We start from the raw sequence: 22,858 nt of genomic DNA, 5'->3' as shown, positions 1-22,858 counted from the left end.
AATGTTTGCAATAAAATGAATACTAGACTTTGGAGAAGGCAATGGCAACCCACTCCAGTACTCTTGCCTGGAAAATCCCATGGACGGAGGAGCCTGGTGGGCTGTAGTCCATGGGGTCCCTAGGAGTTGGACACGACTGAGCGACTTCACTTTCACTTTCATGCGTTGGAGAAGGAAATGGCAACCCACTCCAGTATTCTTGCCTGGAGAATCCCAGGGACGGAGGAGCCTGGTAGGTAGCCTGTTTAACTTGTAGGTGAAATGATCCTAAGACTGCCCTATGATCAATGACAGTTGAGGGCTACAAGTAAAAGAAAGAAAACTGACAATTCAAGAGATGAGTTGGATGAGAGCTTTAAATTTCTTTCAGATAATGTACTCTTTTGGGGAATTATAACGTTGGTGACTTAGAAGAATGTCTAAAAAGAACAAGAAAATATATTATAGATTAGTTATGAATTTCATACAGTTAAGTTACTTTCCAGATATTCTATTGTTCTAGTGTTCTTTTCATCTGTAATTTCTATTACTGCTAAGGATATGTCAAAGGTTCAGGATAACTTTTTTTTTAAATGTGGATTTGGTCATAATAATTTTAAATATTTCTTTGCAATCACATGTAAAACAAATGAGGAAAATATGTATTAGAATTTCACAGACTTAGAACAATGCAAAATGTATACTAATCTACAATGGTTCCTGAGTGAAAAAAAGTCAAAACATTTTTATATTAAATCAGATATTCTTAACAAAAACTTGAAACAAGTTCTGATGAACCTTCAGTTATAGTTACATCTACATTAGTTTTTCTGAAAGTGGTGAATATACTTGGATTACAATTGCCGAATTTAAAATTTAATGTGAAATTTATATTAAAACAAACTCTCAAATTCTCTCAAATTTGCTTTTTATCCAATTTTGTAGTTCACAGCACAAAAAAAATTTTTAATTACACACAAAAAGACAAATATCATATGCTATTGCTTATGTGGAATCCATAAAAAGGGTATAAAACTACAAAACAGAGGTAGAAAACAAACTTATAGTTACCAAGAAGAAAACACAGGAGGGATAAAGTGGGAAACTGGGATTGACATAGAAACACTACTACATATAAATTAGACAACTAATAAACAGCTACTGTATAGCAAAAGGAGCTCTACTTGATGTTCTGTAATGAATTGTAAGGAAAAGAATCTTAAAAGAGTGAATACTGGTATATAAGCAAAACTGATTTACTTTGCTGTACACCTGAAACAAACACAAAAACTATCAGATCAGATCAGATCAGTCGCTCAGTCGTGTCCAACTCTGCGACCCCATGAATTGCAGCACGCCAGGCCTTATCCCAATAAATTTTTTTTTTAAAAAGGAAAAAAAAAAACTCACAAAAGGCAAAGTATTATTACTACTGTTATTTTTAACAACAAAAAAAATGGAGTGTATAAAGGGCAAATATCTAGCTCTCAGACTGCCACTCCCCAATCCCACACAGAGAAGACGTCAGCAATTAACTGTGGTCCTGTTACAGCCTTGTAACACAATGTTCCAGCCGGTCACTACAGATCTCTTAGACACAGTAGATGAAATCTATCTGTAATCCCAGAGTGACATCATATCAGTTTTTCTGGACATATGGAAATGTGAGTCTAAGTGTATCCTATGGTTCATCTAAATACTTTTGAGCAAGAGATGCTGATGAGCAATATATTCCAAGAGTCTCAAAACTGCTGTGCCCCTTCATAGCCCACTATTAGAAATGCATCCTAAGAAAATAATAAAGCTGTATGCAAAAGATGATGTTATTTATAAAACAGAGAAACTAGAAAGCCCTACATGTCTAAGAACAAGAGAATAGTTGGGTATATCAGGCAGTTCACAAGCTGGAAAAAATAACAATGGAAGATGCTTACATTATAGTGTTAACTGTATAAAACAAACAAAAACAAAGATTTGTCTGTGTAGCAGTTTGCTCTCACAAACACACACACACACACACAAAAACTGGAAAGAAATAAAGCAAAAATGTTAAACAGTAGTATGAGGGATTATATAATGTGTAAGGTTACCATATACTAGTAAAAGGCACTATGGAATTTCATAGAGTATCTAAAGCTTAATTTACAGAACACACTTCAAAATTGTCACACAATTTCCTTCATTGTAAAAATGAAAGATGTACAATTCCATTCCTGAAAGATTTAATATGAGAAAATAAACTGCTTTGGTTACTGTTTACTTCCCCAGAAGGTTTTTGGGAAGATAATCTCATTTGATCTACTTATCTGTGACGCAGATTAAAATAACTAATTTTTATTTATACTTATCAAATGCTTTCATTATAATTACCTGGTTTACAGCAAAAAAGAATCATAATTAAATATCACTAAACTTATTATAACATGCCAATTATCTTATTAAAAATCTATACACAGATGCACATTCACAATTAAATTATCTAATATCCCTAATACTACATAGTTTTTAATATATTAGAAATTGTATTGCATTTGAAATTCAGAGATAGGACATGTTTCTGCAATGTTTACAGCAAAGGACAAACCCACAGGTTTACACAGCAATTCTTCATTTTCCTGGCATGTCAACCTAACTGAACTTGTTTGATGAATAAAATTAATTTTCTTAGGTGTTGAAACTATCAGAAAATATTTTCATGAAAATCTTGCTACACTGTCCATCAACACTTTCTGGTTTCATAAATAAGATGGGAGCATATACCTTAAGAAGGCAAATTCTACTTCCCCTTTCTGTATGTTCACTAGTGACTGGTATTTCTGTGCTATTACACATCTTTGTTTTAAAAGTGATTCTATCAGATCTTCATAGTGTCTATATGGCTGCTTGCCTCTTCACTCATTAACAGCTTTAGGCTATTACATCTTCTGAGATTTTGTGTTTCTTTTTCCTTTTAATTTAATGATTTAACAAATCCTTCTCTTACTCTTAAGATGTAAGTTGCCTCTTTTTGATCCTCTTTCCCCTCCTCTTGGTCTAACTTGCTTTAAATTGGGAAGCAAGAGGACAGACTACATGCAAACTGGGAGACTTCTCCATGAAGTAAGTTTATACTTTAGTGCATGAACACTGTGACATCAATTCTAGAAGTTCAGAGGATGGTTTTAGTTCTTTCCTAGTTCTTATATTTCAGACTACTGAATTTCTCAAATATTTGACTACTTGATTAAAAAAAAAAAAAACAATTGTTACTATACATCTGTTTAGCTAAAAATAAGGACAAGTCCGTTCAACTAAGAATAGATTCAATGGTAATGTTACATCGAGACATCAGACTAGAACGTCACACAGATCTGATAGTAAAGAAATGACAACTTGAGATGGGTTCCCTTTTGGGCAGTTAACATAAAACTAAAAAGCTGGAAGTCAAATCTTGTTTATATATGAGTAAAACCAGCACACAGGAATCAACCATAGCTTTGTAATTCATAGCTGCATTGCTCAGACACCCTGGATTACTTTAAGACCCTTTTACCAATCTACCTTTCTCATCAACCTCCTCTAGATCTGCTCCCATGCTCCTGTCCTTTAAGTCAAAACCTCCACCCAGCACATGGGATTTGGTAACTACAGCGGGTAGGGAAGACAAACACAATTTGCTAGGAATGGATCACTTGAAACTTTTACTTTATTTTTCTTCAAAGAACCTTATGCTTTTGAACAACAGATGGAGTTTCCACCTACCCATGCCCAATCACTGGCTCCTAAAGCACTGGCTTTGTTAATTAAATTTATAGTTATAAGTCTTTATATTTTTAATTCTTTGAAGAGAAAATGGTTTACTGTCAGTTATACTGAGCTTTTTCCATTTTCCAATAATAAATACTAAGACTAATTTATTAATTGACAGAAAACCTCTTTGAATATATAGAGAATAAGATCTCTTTGATTTACATGGTTCAGGTTTAGTACAGACTGAAATTCAAACCATAGACTTTCTAATAAAATGTATTACCTTCAGAGATACAAAAAACTAAAATTTCAGCATCCAACTATTAAGACCTAAGCCAGTCAATATGATTTTTAAAAATAATTAGTTGTTTATTTATTTGTATATTATAGACTAATACTTTCACAGTTTTTGAGAGATATAAAGTCTAATGTAATTAAACCTATAATCATTTATGCATTATTAATTTTCATAGCAAGAAATTCTTTATATGGTCTACAGATAACTTTCAATTTAACCGAAGTCTTAATAGTAAAAAATTGTATTACTGAGCTCCAAGCTAATGAGGCTCTCTCTGAACATTAATCTTTTTTTTTTTCTTCCCCCCCTGAATATTAATCTTAATAGCAGTGTTTTTAATGTCAAACCAGAAAAAAAAAGATTAATTACCTGACTGAGGTAATTACATTTACTGTGATCAATGATACAGTTAGAATTCATCTTACTATGAACTTTCATATGACTTTTTGCTTTTTATTCTGTTTACTTTTCAGCATTTTACTGAACTGGTACTTGTCTTTATATCAATTTTTTCATCAATTATCTCTGAAGATACACATTCTATTTCTATTTTTCCAGTGGCCATAATTAAACTGTTAAAATTCATGCTCAACTTAGGTCAAAGTATCTATACCTTTATAGTCCTCCTGAATAACACAAGCATTTTAGAATGCTTTCAAACTCATTATCTTTTCATCAGTATAAACTTTAAAGTGAATTTGTATTTTAGGGGTTTTGTTTCCATGTCCTGAACTAGTCACTATTGTTTCTCATTTTATGCAACTAAGGCTTAAATTTACCTATATATTTACCAAGTGTGCTTACTATTCCTTCTTGCATTAAAAACCTTCCTTTAGAGTAAGATTTCCTCCTTCAGTGTTCAACCATTACAGGGCTTCCCTCTCACTCAGAGGGAAAACAATAAACAACAGAACTACTGTATGATTCAGCAATCTGAAGAAAATGCAATCACTACCTGGAAAAGACATATGCACCACAGTGTTCATTACAGCATTATTTACATTAGCCAAGACATGGAAACCATGTAAGGGTCCATGGACAAATGAATGGATAAAGGAAATGTGGTGCGTACATATAATGGAATATCATTCAACCACAAAAAAGGGAGGAAATCCTAACATGTATGACAACATGGATGGACTTTGAGGGCATTATGCTAAGTAAAATAAGTCAGATAGAGAAAAACAAATATTGCATGATTTCACTTATATGCAGAATCAAAAAACAAAACAAAACAAATTCACAGATAGAACAGATTGGTGGTTGCTAGAGATGAGGTGTAAGGGATGTGGTAAATGTAAAAACTTCCAGTTATAAAATAAGTAAGTCTAGGGATCTAATGTACACGAAGGAGACCACAGCTAACAAAACTGGATTGTATTAGTTCAGTTTAGTCGCTCAGTCCTGTCCGACTCTTTGCAACCCCATGGACTGGAGCACACCAGCCTTCCCTGTCCATCACCAACTCCCAGAGTTTACTCAGACTCAAGTCCATTGAGTTGGTGATGCCATCCAACCATCTCATCCTGTCGTCCCCTTCTCCTCCCACCTTCAGTCTTTCCCAGCATCAGGGTCTTTGCAAATGAGTCAGTTCTTAGCACCAAGTGACCACATTATTGGAGTTTTGGCTTCAGCATCAGTCCTTCCAATGAATATTCAGGACTGGTTTCCTTTAGGATGGACTGATTGGATCTCCTTGCAGTCCAAGGGACTCTCCAGAGTCTTTTCCAACACCACAGTTCAAAAGCATCAATTCTTTGGCGCTCAGCTTTCTTTATAGTCCAACTCTCACATCCATACATGACTACTGGAAAAACTACAGTTTTCACTAGATGGACCTTGGTCGGCAAAGTAATGTCTCTGCTTTTTAATATGCTGTCTAGGTTGGTCATAGCTTTTCTTCCAAGGAGCAAGTGTCTTTTAACTTCATGGCTGCACTCACCATCTGCAGTGATTTTGGAGCCCCAAAAAATAAAGTCTCTCACTGTTTCCACTGTTTCCCCATCTATTTCCCATGAAGTGATGGGACCAGATGCCATGATCTTAGTTTTCTGAATGTTGAGTTTTAAGCCAAGTCTTTCACTCTCCCCTTTCACTTTCATCAAGAGGCTCTTTAGTTCTTTGCTCTCTGCCCTAAGGGTGGTGTCATATGCATATCTGAGGCTACTGATATTTCTCCCAGCAGTCTTATTTCCAGCTTGTGCTTCATCCAGTCCAGCATTTCGCATGATGTACTCTGCATAAAAGTTAAACAAGCAGGGTGACAATAAATAGCTTTGACATACTCCCCCAATTTGGAAACAGTCTTTTCTCCATCTCCAGTTCTAACTGTTGCTTCTTGACCTGCAAACGGATTTCTCAGGAGGCAGATCAGGTGGTCTGGTATTCCCATCTCTTGAAGAATTTTCCACAGTTTGTTGTGATCCACACAGTCAAAGGCTTTGGCATATCAATAAAACAGAAGTAGATGTTTCTCTGGAACTACTGCTTTTCAATGATCCAATGGATGTTGGCAATTTGATCTCTGATTCCTCTGGCTCTTCTAAATCCAGCTTGAACATCTGGAAGTTCACGGCTCACGTACTATTGAAGCCTGGCTTGGAGAATTTTGAGCATTACTTTGCTACCGTGTGAGATGAGTACAATTGTGCAGTAGTTTGAGCATTCTTTGGCATTGCCTTTCTTTGGAATTGGAATGAAAACTGACCTTTTCTGGTCCTGTGGCCACTGCTGAGTTTTTGAGATTTGCTGGCATACTGGGTGCAGCACTTTCACAGCATCATCTTTCAGGATTTGAAATAGCTCAACTGGAATTCCATCACCCCCACTAGCTTTGTTCGTAGTGATGCTTTCTAAGGCCCACTTGACTTTGCATTCCAGGATGTCTGGCTCTAGGTGAGTGATCACACCATCATGGTTATCTGATTCATGAAAATCTTTTTTGTATAGTTCTTCTGTGTATTCTTGCCACCTTTTCTGAATATCTTCTGCTTCTGTTAGGTCCATACCATTTCTGTCCTTTACTGTGACCATCTTTGCATGAAATGTTCCCTTGGTATCTCTAACTTTCTTGAAGAGATCTCTAGTCTTTCCCATTCTGTTGTTTTCCTCTATTTCTTTGCACTGATCACTGAGGAAGGCTTTCTTATCTGTCCTTGCTATTCTTGGAACTCTGCATTCAAATGGGTATATCTTTCCTTTTCTCCTTTGCCTTTAGCTTGTCTTCTTTTCTCAGCCATTTGTAAGGCCTCCTCAGATGATCGCTTTGCCTTTTTGTATTTCTTTTTCTTGGGGATGGTCTTGATCACTACCTCCTGTACAATGTCATGAACCTCCATCCATAGTTCTTCAGGCACTCTATCAGATCTAATCCCTTGAATCTATTTGTCACTTCCACTGTATAATTGTAAGGGATTTGATTTAGGTCATACATGAATGTGGCGAGTTTTTTGTTGCTAAAAGAGTAAATCTTGAAAGTTCCCATCACCAGAAAAAAAAATTACATCCTTCTCCTTAAAATAACATGAACAGTACGAAAAGGCAAAATGATAGGATACTGAAAGAGAAACTCCCCAGGTCAGTAGGTGCCCAACATGCTACTGGAGATCAGTGAAGAAATAACTCCAGAAAGAATGAAGGGATGGAGCCAAAGCAAAAACAATACCCAGCTGTGGATGTGACTGGTGTTAGAAGCAAGGTCCGATGCTGTAAAGAGCAATATTGAATAGGAACCTGGAATGTCAGGTCCATGAATCAAGGCAAATTGGAAGTGGTCAAACAAGAGATGGCCAGAGTGAATGTCGACATTCTAGGAATCAGAGAACTGAAATGGACTGGAATGGGTGAGTTTAACTCAGATGACCATTATATCTACTATTGCAGGCAGGAATCCATCAGAAGAAATGGAGTGGCCCTCATGGTCAATGAAAGAGTCCAAAATGCAGTACTTGGATGCAATCTCAAAAACGACAGAATGATCTCTGTTCGTTTCCAAGGCAAACCATTCAATATCACAGTAATCCAAGTCTATGCCCCAACCAGTAACGCTGAAGAAGCTGAAGTTGAACAATTCTATGAAGACCTACAGACCTTTCAGAACACCCAAAAAAGATGTCCTTTTCATTATAGGGGACTGGAATGCAAAAGTAGAAAGTCAAGAAACACCTGGAGTAACAGGCAAATTTGGCCTTGGAATACGGAATGAAGCAGGGCAAAGACTGATAGAGTTTTCCAAGACAATGCACTGGTCATAACAAACACCCTCTTCCAACAACACAAGAGAAGACTCTATACATGGACATCACCAGATGGTCAACACCGAAATCAGACTGATTATATTCTTTGCAGCCAAAGATGGAGAAGCTCTATACAGTCAGCAAAAACAAGACCAGGAGCTGACTGTGGCTCAGACCATGAACTCCTTATTGCCAAATTCAGACTTAAATTGAACAAAGTAGGGAAAACCACTAGACCATTCAGGTATGACCTAAATCAAATCCCTTATGATTATACAGTGGAAGTGAGAAATAGATTTAAGGGCCTAGATCTGATAGATAGAGTGCCTGATGAACTATGGAATGAGGTTTGTGACACTGTAGAGGAGACAGGGATCAAGACCATTCCCATAGAAAAGAAATGCAAAAAAGCAAAATGGCTGTCTGGGGAGGCCTTACAAATAGCTGTGAAAAGAAGAGAAGTGAAAAGCAAAGGAGAAAAGGAAAGCTATAAACATCTGAATGCAGAGTTCCAAAGAATAGCAAGAAGAGATAAGAAAGCCTTCTTCAGCGATCAATGCAAAGAAATAGAGAAAAACAACAGAATGGGAAAGACTAGGGATCTCTTCAAGAAAATCAGAGTTACCAAAGGAACATTTCATGCAAAGATGGGCTCGATAAAGGACAGAAATGGTATGGACCTAACAGAAGCAGAAGATATTAAGAAGAGGTGGCAAGAATACACAGAACGGTACAAAAAAGATCTTCACTACCCAGATAATCACGATGGTGTGATCACTGACTAGAGCCAGACATCTTGGAATGTGAAGTCAAGTGGGCCTTAGAAAGTATCACTACGAACAAAGCTAGTGGAGGTGATGGAATTCCAGTTGAGCTATTCCAAATCCTGAAAGACGATGCTGTGAAAATGTGCAACTCAATATGCCAGCAAATTTGGAAAACTCAGCAGTGGCCACAGGACTGGAAAAGGTCAGTTTTAATTCTCATCCCAAAGAAAGGCAATGCCAAAGAATGCTCAAACTACTGCACAATTGCACTCATCTCACACGCTAGTAAAGTAATGCTCAAAATTCTCCAAGCCAGGCTTCAGCAATATGTGAACCGTGAACTTCCTGATGTTCAAGCTGGTTTTAGAAAAGGCAGAGGAACCAGAGATCAAATTGCCAGCATCTGCTGGATCATGGAAAAAGCAAGAGAGTTCCAGAAAAACATCTATTTCTGCTTTATTGACTATGCCAAAGCCTTTGACTGTGTGGATCACAATCAACTGTGGAAAATTCTTCGAGATGGGAATGAATACCAGACCACCTGATCTGCCTCTTGAGAAATTTGTATGCAGGTCAGGAAGCAACAGTTAGAACTGGACATGGAACAACAGACTGGTTGCAAATAGGAAAAGGAGTTCGTCAAGGCTGTATATTGTCACCCTGCTTATTTAACTTATATGCAGAGTACATCATGAGAAACACTGGGCTGGAAGAAGCACAAGCTGAAATCAAGATTGCTGGGAGAAATATCAATAACCTCAGATATGCAGATGACACCACCCTTAGGGCAGAAAGTGAAGAGGAACTCAAAAGCCTCTTGATGAAAGTGAAAGTGGAGAGTGAAAAAGTTGGCTTAAAGCTCAACATTCAGAAAAAGAAGATCATGGCATCCGGTCCCACCACTTCATGGGAAATAGATGGGGAAACAGTGGAAACAGTGTCAGACTTCATTTTTCTGGGCTCCAAAATCACTACAGATGGTGACTGCAGCCATGAAATTAAAAGACGCTTACTCCTTGGAAGGAAAGTTATGACCAACCTAGATAGCATATTCAAAAGCAGAGACATTACTTTGCCAACAAAGGTCCATCTAGTCAAGGCTATGGTTTTTCCTGTGGTCATGTATGGATGTGAGAGTTGGACTGTGAAGAAGGCTGAGCACCGAAGAATTGATGCTTTTGAACTGTGGTGTTGGAGAAGACTCTGGAGAGTCCCTTGGACTGCAAGGAGATCCAACCAGTCCATTCGGAAGGAGATCAGCCCTGGGATTTCTTTGGAAGGAATGATGCTGAAGCTGAAACTCCAGTACTTTGGCCACCTCATGAGAAGAGTTGATTCATTGGCAAAGACCCTGATGCTGGGAGGGATTGGGGGCAGGAGGAGAAGTGATGGACGTGAGTCTGGGTGAACTCCGGGAGTTGGTGATGGACAGGGAGGCCTGGCGTGCTGCGACTCATGGGGTCACAAAGAGTTGGACACGACTGAGCGACTGATCTGATATGGTCTGATGTGTCAATTTTATCCCAATACATACATACATGGTATCTTAAAAATGTAATACACATTACTAGGATTCAAGTAGGGAGATTAGGCAATTGGTGATTAAAAAAGAAAAGTTAATGAACTCTTTTTTTCTTGCCACGTTCCCACTCTCACTTTGTGATAGATGGCATAACTGGCCCCAATCCTTCATCTCTTTCTGCATCCACATCCTGTGCTGTCTCAGTCTGCACCTTGGCTGGGTTGCTTTGGTGAGCCAGATTTCTGAGGCTCCTTTCTTTCTTTTACCTCTGCCTTCATTCACCATGAGATCAAGCTCAGAAAAGCCTGCTCCAGGATCAGAGATGTGAAGAACAGAGGATTATCTATGGTTAAGCCAGCCTGATCAGTAGCCAGCCTGCTCTGGAGTAAACCCAGCCAAAACTGGCAAAGCCATCTAGCTTCCTCTCATTGGTCCCAGGACGTATGAGCAGTAAATGCTTCCTGCATGCCACTCAGATTTTGTGGCTGTCTATCATACAGCACTTTTGTGGCAACAGATAATGAAAACTTTCAGACTTTAAGTGACAACTGAGTTGCTTACTTTCTCCTGAAAATATTTCCTAATTACAATAACCATTACTTGATATTTGTCTCTGTCTTCACCATGGCCGACTGAATCTTAGACAAGTTGACCATTTACTACTGATCTGCCACAGCCCCAGAAAATTAAGATCTTACAAGTCTGGGAAGCAGGTCAGAAAGCTATCTTAAAGAAAATAAGTCCAACGTAAGAACAGAGGTAGAAAAGAGCAGAAAGCTGTCTAAAGAATCAAATGAGTAGGAAGCCCAAAGGGATCAGTGGATTTGTATCACAGCTAAACTGTATTTGGTCCAAGAGAATCTACTGGTATGTTTCCTGTTGGCACATAATATGAAAACTCTTTCAACCAAGTGATTTTCTATTTTAAAAAATCTTTTACTTGAATGTTAATAATAGGCTACTACCACATGAAGGCTATATGGAGCAGTACCCAGGTATGTCATCCTTTTAAAACTAAAAGAGTCAAACTCCTATGCTTCTATATCATGTAGGCTTTCTTTCATTATAAGAATGTCAAGTCTCCAAACAAGTTATTAACTATACAAAGAATAAAGCATATATTTATAAAGCTTTTAAAAAACCCTACTGCCATCTACAGCTACTGACCTCATCATACACAACTACTGACCTGCACTGAAGCTGAAACCTCCCCTTAAATGTCATTCCTATTACTGCTTCAAATGGTCGCAACTTAAATGCCAATCTACTTTTTTACACTTTATAACATTTGACATTTACACTAAGATTCCATATGTCATTTTTGAAAACCATCAGATAATAGTTATCATTGGAAAATGCCCTAACAATTTACTTTTTAAAAAGAATGCTTACCTATAATTTTGTTATTACAATAGCTTGTAAGTCTATAAATTATCAAGGTGCCATAAAAACTCCTTGTATACTAATATTCTAATTTCCTTTAAACATATCATTGATTCAAACTTGTAATAGCAAGGTCTAGTGACATTTTCTACTAATGGTTACACTTCAGACCTATATAAATTATCACTATATTACCATTAAATAATCAATTTGTTCAACTCAATCATAAGATATTATACTATAAACATCTACAGGTATGTGTATATTTGGAACATAAAATTCTACTTAGCATAATAAATTAACTATAACTTCACACCTGCTGTCAAGACAAATAAGAATTTTTAAATGAAGATAATCTAAAACACTGATCTCATTTTCACAAAAGAGCACCTTAAAGGCTGATATTCACAGGACATATACTAAATCAAATATATGTGAAAGGAACTAAACCCCATGACCTATAATTCACATATGAGAATTCAAGGCTCAATCCCTGTTATTTCTAAATTAAATAACTACATTATCTAAACATCTGCTATAGTCTGAATGCTTGTAATTCCCCACCCATATGTTACAGGGCTTCCCAGGTGGTACAGCAATAAAGAATCCGCCTGTCAATACTGGAGACATGGGTTTGATCCCTGGGTCAGGAAGATCCCTAGAGTAGGAAATGGCAAGCCACTCCAGTATTCTTGCCTGGACGATTCCATGGACAGAGGAGCTTGGTGGGCTAAAGTCCGTCCGAGGTGTGTCACAAAGAGTCATGGCTGACTGACTAAGCACCCAGGCAATTCATATGTTGAAACCTAATGCCCAAGGTGGTGATATTTATCAGGAGGTGGAGTCTTTGAGGACTTCCATGGTGGCTCAGATGGTAAAGCGTCTGCCTACAATGCAGGAGACATGGGTTCAATCCTTGGGTCAGGAAGATCCTCTGGAGAAGGAAATGGCAACCCACTCCAGTACTCTTGCCTGGAAAATCCCATGGATGGAGGAGTGTGGTAGGCTACAGTCCATGGAGTCACAAAGAGTCGGACACGACTGAACGACTTTGAGAAGTGACTAGGACTTGAAGGCAGAGCACTCATGAATGGGATTAGTGACCTTATAAAAGAGGCTTGAGAAAGCCACCTTTGCCCTTTCCACCCTGTAAGCTTACAGAAAAAAGATAGGCATCTATGAATCAGGAAGGGGCTCTCATCAAATATCAAATCTGCTGGTGCCTTGATCTTCGACTTGCCAGCCTCCAAAACTGTGAGAAATAAACTGCTGTTGTCTATAAGTCACCCAGTTTATGGCACTTTGTTATAGCAGGCCAAAAGGCCTAAGACACTATCCATTAAGAATGAAGAAATAAACTATGATACATAAGCATACTAGGCATGTATTGGTTTGGCCAAAAGGTCCATTCAGGGTTTTTCCCCACAATGTAACAAACAAACATTTGGGAAAAACCAAAATGAACATTTTGGCCAACTCAATGTTAAAACACTAGATACAGATCTCTATGTTATATTGCAAAGTGAATAAGTAAATCACAAAATAATACTTAAGTAAAAAAGAAAGATATATTTGTGTTGTGGTACAAGAGAGTTTTAGCTCAGTCTAGACTCAAATGTGCGGAGAAGGCAATGGCACCCACTACAGTACTCTTGCCTGGAAAATCCCATGGATGGAGGAGCCCGGTAGGCTGCAGTCCGTGGGGTCGCTAGAGTCGGACACGACTAGCGACTTCACTTTCACGTTTCACTTTCATGCATTGGAGAAGGAAATGGCAACCTACTCCAGTGTTCTTGCCTGGAGAATCCCAGGGATGGGGAAGCCTGGTGGGCTGCCATCTATGGGGTCGCAAAGAGTCAGACACGACTGAAGTGACTTAGCTGCAGCAGCAGACTCAAATGTGAGTCTAATGCTAGTTTCAAGACTTGCTAGCTGGCACTGTTTTTTCAGCAGTCTATAGTGGGCAGGCTACAAAGCTTTCTCAGCCTCAATTTCCACATTTTGCTGTGGCAGATACTTTCATTTCAAGGGTTGTTGTAAAATAAATGGCACAATTCAAGCCACTACAGATACTTTCAAGGGTTGTTGTAAAATAAATGGCACAATCCAAGACACTGTAGATGTTTAATAATGGCAGTTATTTTTATGGCCCTACTCTAACTGTAAAAAATGAATTCTCTGGTACCATTTAAGAGCCAGAAAAAAGGATGTAAGAAATTGTCCCTACATAACTTTAGGTTTTTATGACACGTAACTCTGGTGATTAGTAAAAAAGAAGACTTAGAAAAAAAATAACACATGTGTAATGATAAAAAAAATTTTTCTTATTATTATAAGTAAATACATGTACTATGCATATAATCCATACATGATATATTCTATTATATCCTAAAACATTCAAAAGACAAGGTTGAAAAGAAACAACATACAGCTTTTTTAGGCATATGGAGGAATATATCCAAATACACATAGTGAGTTTATATAACCATAAAGATGGTCCACAGAAAGGACCAACTTGAGAAATCATTTTATGATTCCTTCTCCTGTTGTGAATTAAGGCTATGGTTAAGCATACTAAAATGATCTGATAGCCAAGAAACTTTCACAACTAACCTTTAGGAAAATAAACTTAGGATCCTGGAAAGCTGTTCATTTTACATTTCAAGTTTTGTATTTTCAAGTCACCCTTTTTGGAAACACACTGTCATTAAAATTCTAGCTTTCCTTTATCTATCTCACCACTAAACCATTAATGCTTTAATTTTTGTCTCTTTCAACCTTGTGGACTTGAGGCCTAAATATCTCATCTATAAAAAGAATTCTCCCTTTATAGACTTAGTTATACTAAATTTCAAGTTAACATTTCCACATATAGATATTCTACTTTAAAATCTGTTTCAATTTTTCTCCCACTAAAGATTTAATACTTGTCTATTTTCCACTAAATGTTTTCAGCAAAATAATTACAAAGAGAAATATGGCAAGATCAAAGAATAAAACCTGTCAAAATTAGAAACACAGAGGACACAGACCACGCAATACAGATTATCTGTAGAGTGAGCACAGCAGCTCAGTGTGGACAGGACAGTGGGAAGGATGGCTTGTGTTTAAGAACACACACTTGGTTAAGATGACTTTCTTTTGTTTTACTGAGGGTGGAAACAATGCAAAGGACGTCCTCAAGTTCAAGGATAGAATGAGTGGTTGAGAAAAATAAATTACTTAACTGAAATGCTGGGCTGGATGAAGCACAAGCTGGAATCAAGATTGCTGGGAGAAATATTAATAACCTCAAATATGCAGATGACACTACACTTATGGCAGAAAGCGAAGAAGAACTAAAGAGCCTCTTGAGCCAGTGAAAGAGCTGGCTTAAAACCCAACATTCAGAAAACTAAGATCATGGCATCTGGTCCCATCACTTCAGGCAAATAGATGGGGAAACAGTGAGAGACTTTATTTTGGGGGGACTACAAAATCACTGCAGATGGCGACTGCAGCCATGAAATTAAAAGACGCTTACTCCTTGGAAGAAAAGCTATGACCAACCTAGACAGCATATTAAAAGGCAGAGACATTACGTTGCCAACCAAGGTCCATCTAGTGAAAGCTATGGTTTTTCCAGTAGTCATGTATGGATGTGAGAGTTGGACTATAAAGAAAGCTGAGCACCAAAGAATTGATGCTTTTGAACTGTGGTGTTGGAGAAGACTCTTGAGAGTCCTTTGGACAGAAAGGAGATCCAATCAGTCCATCCTAAAGGAAATCAGTCCTGGGTGTTCATTGGAAGGACTGATGCTGAAGCTGAAACTCCAATAATTTGGCCACCTGATGTGAAGAACTGACTCATTTGAAAAGACTCTGATACTGAGAATGATTGAAGGTGGCAGCAGAAGGGGATGACAGAGGATGAGATGGTTGGATGGCATTCACTGACTCAATGGACATGAGTTTGAATAAGCTCTGGGAGTTGGTGATGGACAGGGAAGCCTTGAGTGCTGCGGTTCATGGGGTTGCAACGCAAAGAGTCAGACACAACTGAATGACTGAACTGATATTGAAATAAATAAACACATAGAGGAGTGGCAGAAATAATGTTATTAACAGCCAAAAAATTATAGAGATGAACATTAAAACGTTACTTGTCAATGCTCAATAGCATTTTTTAAAAAATAAAACAAATGATGCTCTTTGTACTATTAAGTAATACTTAAGCTTTCTTTAAAAACTAAAATGAAAGTAGAAAAGTAAAATTACTTAAAAAAAAACAGAAAAAATTAACTTAAAAAATTTTAATTCAGTGACTTTCTCTTACCCTTAATTTAGCACTTTAGGATGGTAGGCCTGAGTAACTTAGGATCACAGACAATCTGGCCAAGAACATCAACTCAATCAAAAGTTTTTGATATATTTTAATTTTGTTAAAGCTTTTTGTCATTACTGACTTAACTGAAGTCACATGTTCCATTTACTACTGCTCTTGCCTGATGTGGAAAAGTGAACTATTTTCCATGTATATATTGGCTCTTCCTTATGTTATCTTCTGGTGGGATCATCTCATGAGGTTATTTTTTCCTGACACTTTTAGTAATTACATTGAATTCTATTGGATATAATACTGAATTTCATTTATAATAATAAACCATATTTTTTAAAGTAATGAACATCATAATAAAGCTTTTATAGCAAAGACTGAGAGAAAAATTAATGATCTAATTACCTATGAAGAGCTTCCATGGTCTCTGTGGGGCCAGTTCTCAATAAACAATGTTTTAAAAAATGCTTGTAAAATGCTTAAAAAAAATCTGTCAAGGTTGCAAGAATAATTAAATAGAAGACAGCATCATATTAACATGCAAACACAATGGGGCCACCCACTGGAACTGAAAGCAGGAAGCCTCAGGATATGACTGTTCCCATCAAGGATCATTTTATGCAAATTCCTTCAGTTAAATCTTTTACCAACCAACTCTAAAAATTTTACCAGAACCAACTGAACCACTTGGATATAGATAAAACTGGATTACAGTTAATCCCTGAACAACACAGGTTTGAATTGCAATGGTCTATCGACATGCAGATTTTGTTCAATAGTAAATACTACGGGACTTAGCAGATACTAAGTTTTAGGAAATAGTAAATACTACACAATCCACAGTTGGTTGATTCCACTGAGGTGAAGGGATGATAAGGAGGAACAACGAAAATGTTGTTATAAATTATACGTGGATTTTTTGATTGCAGGGAGTGTAGGTGCCTCAAACCCCCAAGCTGTTCAAGGGTCAACTATACTTCATTTTCCCATGTTTCAATTGGAGCAGTAAGGGAGGCCACACAAAAAACCCATGGTTGGCGATCCCTACAATGACAGTAGAGAGATCACATTTTGGCACATTCTCTAAAATTCTTCAATCAATGACAGTTAAAGATATACTACAGTCTTATTCGTTGGATTTCAATTAGTATACATACCTACTAGTTAATACGTAGTTTAAAACATTAATGTAGAGAATTAAGATTATGATTCAGTCATGTAGTTATTATTTTAAATATGTGCAATCATCTGCTCAAATAGAGTAATTTTGGAGTTAAACTTTCACAGTCCAGAAACTTTAGAAAGTAAATCAATATTTTTCTTTTACAGTTTAAGCACTTAACATCCTCCAATCATTTTCTAATGGTTCAACTTAATTTCACACTAGGTTAACAGTACATAAATGATACCTGGAGTGAGTGACCACAGGAGAGGAAATTTGACCAATTTGAAATAATTATTAATATACTTAAAAATATACATAATTTAACTCATAAAGTGGCACACAGATTTCTTAAAAAATATTACAAAATTTGCCTGCATTCTGTAAGTGTAACAATGATAGGAGGGCCGTTTTTTAATAGATTTAACACTTTTTTCTGATTTAAATTCATAAGAAAGTTTCAAAATGTCACTTTAAAAATTTACAGTAAATTACTATTCAGTCAATTCAATATTTATAGTCAAGTATTGTATAATTAGTTATTTGAAACAAAATCAAGGTTTACAGAAGTGATTATCACTTACCAGCTGCTCTGATTTTACCCCATACAACTGGATGGTCTTTGCCACATTTTTTGACACAGCTAATGTGAGGTTTGAATCAACAGCAGCTACGTTTAGTTCACTGAAGAAAACAAAAACAGACTTTAGCAATACAGTTTATCAACAAAGACAAGTATATGAACTTAAACCCATTAAACAAAAAGGTGATTCTTTTTATAGATTTCCCTGGGTGCCTCTAAGAATTGATTGGATTGTTTCATTTTCCCTCCTAAATTCAGCATTAGGAAAAAGTGCCCTGAGATGGTTTGGTTAATGACCAGTTTCTCATTAATAAAAGCATGTCATGTGTGGGTTCAGGCTGTGATTAAGAAGAGTAAATTGTGTACAGATTTTTCAAGTAGCACTCTTGTTCATACTGATAAGTGCAATTAGAGACACTGCATATCACAGACATCTGCAAGGAAATGACAGCTCTTGAATGGAAATGATGACCTTGGAAGGACATAGGCTAAAAATATAAATTACATGATATATCAAGATACTAAGTTTCTGTAGAAATTATGCCAATTCATGTTATTTTGATAGCGTAGCTTTTTTATATCAAAAGCACAACAAGGATTTACCTGGAAATTTTAAAAATCTAGATTCCTGAAGTATTTCTTTGCCATGCTTATTTTCAATTTTTTATACTGGATTATTTGGGACACTTCAGCTGACTGCTCCAAAAAAAGTATTTATAAAGACCATGTAAAGTATACCAGCAGTTAAAAACTGCATGAAAATGCATATACAAGTAGAAAGCAAGAAAAGTAATTACTGTCTGTGAAGTAGCAGAAAGAATCTTGGTATTTCCCAGATTCCCTTTATGAAGAAAGCGAAAGACTTTAACATTAGTGCTTAATTTGTGCATCAAAAATGCCCTTTCATTTAATAGTGAGACATAATCTCACTGTAAGACATAATTAACAGTGAGACATAATTAACCCTGATATTCACATTCTATTGATCAGTGGCATAAGCATGCTTTTTCAAGTCCCACCTTACAACTGATCACAGTGTGGTTAAGTTGCACAGAGGAAAGGGAGTTACTTCTTTAATATTTCCATAAACAGGTCAGAGATCAAGTTGAATTAATGACTGGTTTGATCACTACTATACTAAACAAATAATGGAGACATCATCAGGGTTTAAGAATCCAGAGTCAGGCCTTAGAAAGTCAAAGTAACTGTGGAGAGATTAGGATCAAGATTCTGGGCTCTTTCAACACTACTGTATATGGTTCTGCAGATTATACCTGTGGCTTTCTAGTTTTACTCTCACATGCCTCAGAATCATTATCTGATGTGTAATCTAAAAGAATTTAGACTTCTATACTCTGGTCCTATATGGCCTAACAACTATTTTAACTCACAAAATGTTCACCTATAAATGTACAGACCTACTGTTATGACAACTTATATACTACGACAGGAACCGAGAGTCTCAACTGCAGACTGGGTCGCCTGGGTGACCATAAAATGTCTAAAGACAACAGTATAACTACATTGTCTGCAAGCATTCAGGTGGCACCTCTGCTAGGATATCTTCCCTTTTAAGAGTTTTAAAAGCTGTCACATTCAACTTTAGAAAGCTTAAAATAGCAAACACGAGTAGACTAATCAGGATTATAATACTTGTACACCATGAAGTACTTTCTGGATTTAAGATTAAAAAAAAAAAATTACTCTCCATGCTTTAGCTTCTCAATCTGTAAAATTATTTTTATATTTACTGTCCTACTTAATACCAGAAATTTACTATGGTATAAAGAATTAGGTTGGTTTACTCTGCATCCTTGACAAGATAAAGAACAATTATAAATGACTATTTTTAGACTGTATTTAAATGGTTTTATTAATTGGAATCTCAAGTACTTAGGACATGTGCACTCATTCACTGCAAAACTCTTGATTTAATTGCTGGACTAATTACTTGAACAACTAGAGATAAATTTAAAATGTACTGCATCAGACATCACTAACAAATGTGGTGGGCATTTTATGGCATGCCATTATATAAAAACACATACCTCGCTATAGTTTTAATGATACCTTCAAGTTCATCAGCAGAAGGAGGATTACGACCACCAGGGGGAAAAACCAAGTTGATAGGATCAAAGAGTCGAGATAATGATTTTGATAAATATGCAGCCTCATAGGGTTGTAGTGAGTCTTTCAAAGCCTTTTCTGGACTGTGGGAACAAAGTTTATTAAAAATGAACTTAAATTATACAAGACTAAATACTATGGTATTAGGTTGTAAATATCTTTCTTTAAAATATATCCTCCATAAGACTCAAGAAAAGGGGAGATATATATATATATATGAGACTGATTCACATTGTTGTATGACAGAAACCAACACAACATTGTAAATTATCCTCCAATTAAAAATAAAAAACACATCTCCTCTATAGAAGGTAACTTTATATGGACAACAGAAAAATTTTGCTTAAAAATTTATAAATACATTTATATACATTTGATAATTAAATGCTTATTAAGAATTAAACATTTTAATTTATACATAATTCCTGGGTATAAATGTAAAATAATATGCCCCAGTATCTACTGTAGCAAGTTTGTCACTTGAAACTATAAGAGTAACACTGTAAAATCTTATTAATTCTAATGGGGCCATGTCTTCACTTAGCATGTTTCTACACAACATACAAGAGAGGCAAGTCTGCAAAGACTTGAACTGGCTCCCACCAGTTCAATCCTTTTCACACATAGATGCACTCTCATAAGCTAAGCATCTGAGAGGGAAGTATACAAATGTAGGTTTTTATCACCCTTCTGATACCAAAACTGATACTAACAAGAATTGAGGACAAAAGAAAAAGTGTTTGTACAAGTCCCACAAAATCACAAAAAATCTCCCAACTGGAGTTCTTATTTTTATAACATTCTTCACAAACTAAAATTTAACCTACTAAACACTTCTTTCCCCCCCAGACCTCCAATGTTTTCAGTTATTTTTGTTGATTTTCATTTAGTTGTCCAATTATTGGAACTTATATTTTACCTCTGAAAATTATTATCAAATGTCTATAACCGTATAATTAACTGTGTCTTCTCACATCACCCCTGATTATGATCCTTCTACCTACCTTTCCATTATCTTAAAAAAACAAAAAAAACAAATCCCCCTAAATTCATCCTAAATGTTCATCTTGAAAACATCTGACCTACTCCTTTGGTACCGGAAACCTGGCTTTCTCCTTTTCCACTCTTGTTGGTCAAATGACAACACCTAGAGGTCACCACACTCTTGGCTCCTACATCGTAATTCCATGGTTATCTCTCAACACTTTCTCATTCAATGTGGGTATTTCAGTCAACACATAGTTCCCGAGAATCCTATGTACCAGCCCTTGTTAAGTGCTATGAAGATAGAGATGAAATTTGCTTTACAGCCCAGTGAAGAAATGTGCAGGTGGAGTGATAACTATAATTTTTATAATAGATGATGAAAGAGCCCCATAGGAACAGGGAAGAACTAGTGCCTAAATCTGTCTGAGTCAATCCTCTCCTGAGGTCCACATCAGGTATTTAAACATCTTCCCTACTTCTGCTCTGATCATTTACTGCCCTTAAGAATCCTCTTCTTTCTTCCACAGAAATTTCAGCACTAAATTATAAGTACTGACATTCTTCCTCTTCTCCAAGGATTCACCCAGAAGGTACTACAGTTTTACTCCAGAAACAAAGTTGCCAGGGCCTAGATGGCTATCTGCCAGCAGCAGATCTGTGAGTAGCTGCACAGGAGAAGCAGCTCTGTGCTCTATGTTTGAGAGGCTGGCTGAGAGGGAGAGCAAGGCCAAGGCCTGTGGTTGCTGTAGGAAACCAACCCACTGACACAGGAATGTGACAGAAGAACAATGTGACAGGGTCCGGCCTCAGGTGGCAGCAGAAGCCTAGCCTCACCCTAGCCCTGCTCCCAAGGTGGCCTGCTTCCCCTGTTCCCTACCCTATTCCACCCTGTTAGTTTTGGAAAAACTGAAGAACTAGGCATGGGGGGTGTAGGATCCTCGGTGACTATGTCAAAACAGACAGCTTTTCTAAAACCTATCCTGTGCTTGCATGCGTGCTAAATCACGTCAGTTGTGCGCGACTCTTTGCGACTCTATGGACTGTAGCCTGCCAGGCTCCTCTGTCCATAGGATTCTCCAGGCAAGAATACTGGAGTGGGCTGCCACTCCCTTCGCCAGCGGATCATCCCGACCCAGGAATCAAACCTGTGTCTCCTGCATTGCAGGAGGATTCCTTACTGCTGAGCCACCCGGGGAAGCCCGTCCTGTACTATACGTCTACTTTTTGAGTCATCATTTTGAACTGCTCCACCTCTAAGGTCTCCAAGCTTGAAGACAACTTTCCACACCTCCACTTGCCCCTACCCCCTTCCCTCCTACAAATTCTCTTTAATGTGTACAATTTGCCAAGTACTTCCTGGAAGTGAGGAATGTAGCAATAAAGTCAGCTAAAAAAATTTCCTGCCCTCTTAAAGAAGAAATAAAACTTTTAACTGACTTAATTGTGGAATATAAAGAAGACTAATAAATTCTAAGAGAAGAAGGAAGCAAAGTAGCCAGAGAGCAGTTTTTATCCAACTTTAGATAGAGTGAGGTAAGGCAAGGCTTCCTGGGAAGATATGAGGAAAAAGGAGGGAACAAGTTACATCGATTTCCAGAGTAGGCACTTTTATGAGGAGAGAAGAAGTGCAAAGGCCCTGAGAGGGGACTTATAAAGGCCCTGAGAGGGGACTTATACCTGGCTGAGTTTGCCAAAGAGCGAGAGGAGCAGAGCACTTAAGTGACAGGAGAACAGTACAAAATGAGGTTTAAGATCAAACAGATGGAACAAA

At 37.1% G+C, this 22,858-nt stretch overlaps 1 protein-coding gene across 3 annotated transcripts in view; it reads right to left on the bottom strand.

Annotated features, from left to right (window-relative positions):
• The window catches only part of COG5 (component of oligomeric golgi complex 5), a 277,335-nt gene that overhangs the window by 49,477 nt on the left and 205,000 nt on the right, over nt 1-22,858 (bottom strand). For all 3 annotated transcript variants that reach the window (XM_070369612.1, XM_070369611.1, XM_005901432.3), the window contains exons 13-14: nt 20,022-20,183; nt 17,975-18,074 (exon numbers count right to left, since the gene is read on the bottom strand). In XM_070369612.1, coding sequence (XP_070225713.1) covers nt 17,975-18,074; nt 20,022-20,183 — 262 coding nt within the window. The remainder of the gene's footprint in view (nt 1-17,974; nt 18,075-20,021; nt 20,184-22,858) is intronic.

Source organism: Bos mutus, chromosome 4, assembly GCF_027580195.1.
Source record: "Bos mutus isolate GX-2022 chromosome 4, NWIPB_WYAK_1.1, whole genome shotgun sequence".
Classification (NCBI taxonomy): domain Eukaryota; kingdom Metazoa; phylum Chordata; class Mammalia; order Artiodactyla; family Bovidae; genus Bos; species Bos mutus.
The sequence above is the reverse complement of the archived record's forward strand: the minus strand, read 5'-3'. Positions and strand labels throughout refer to the sequence as shown.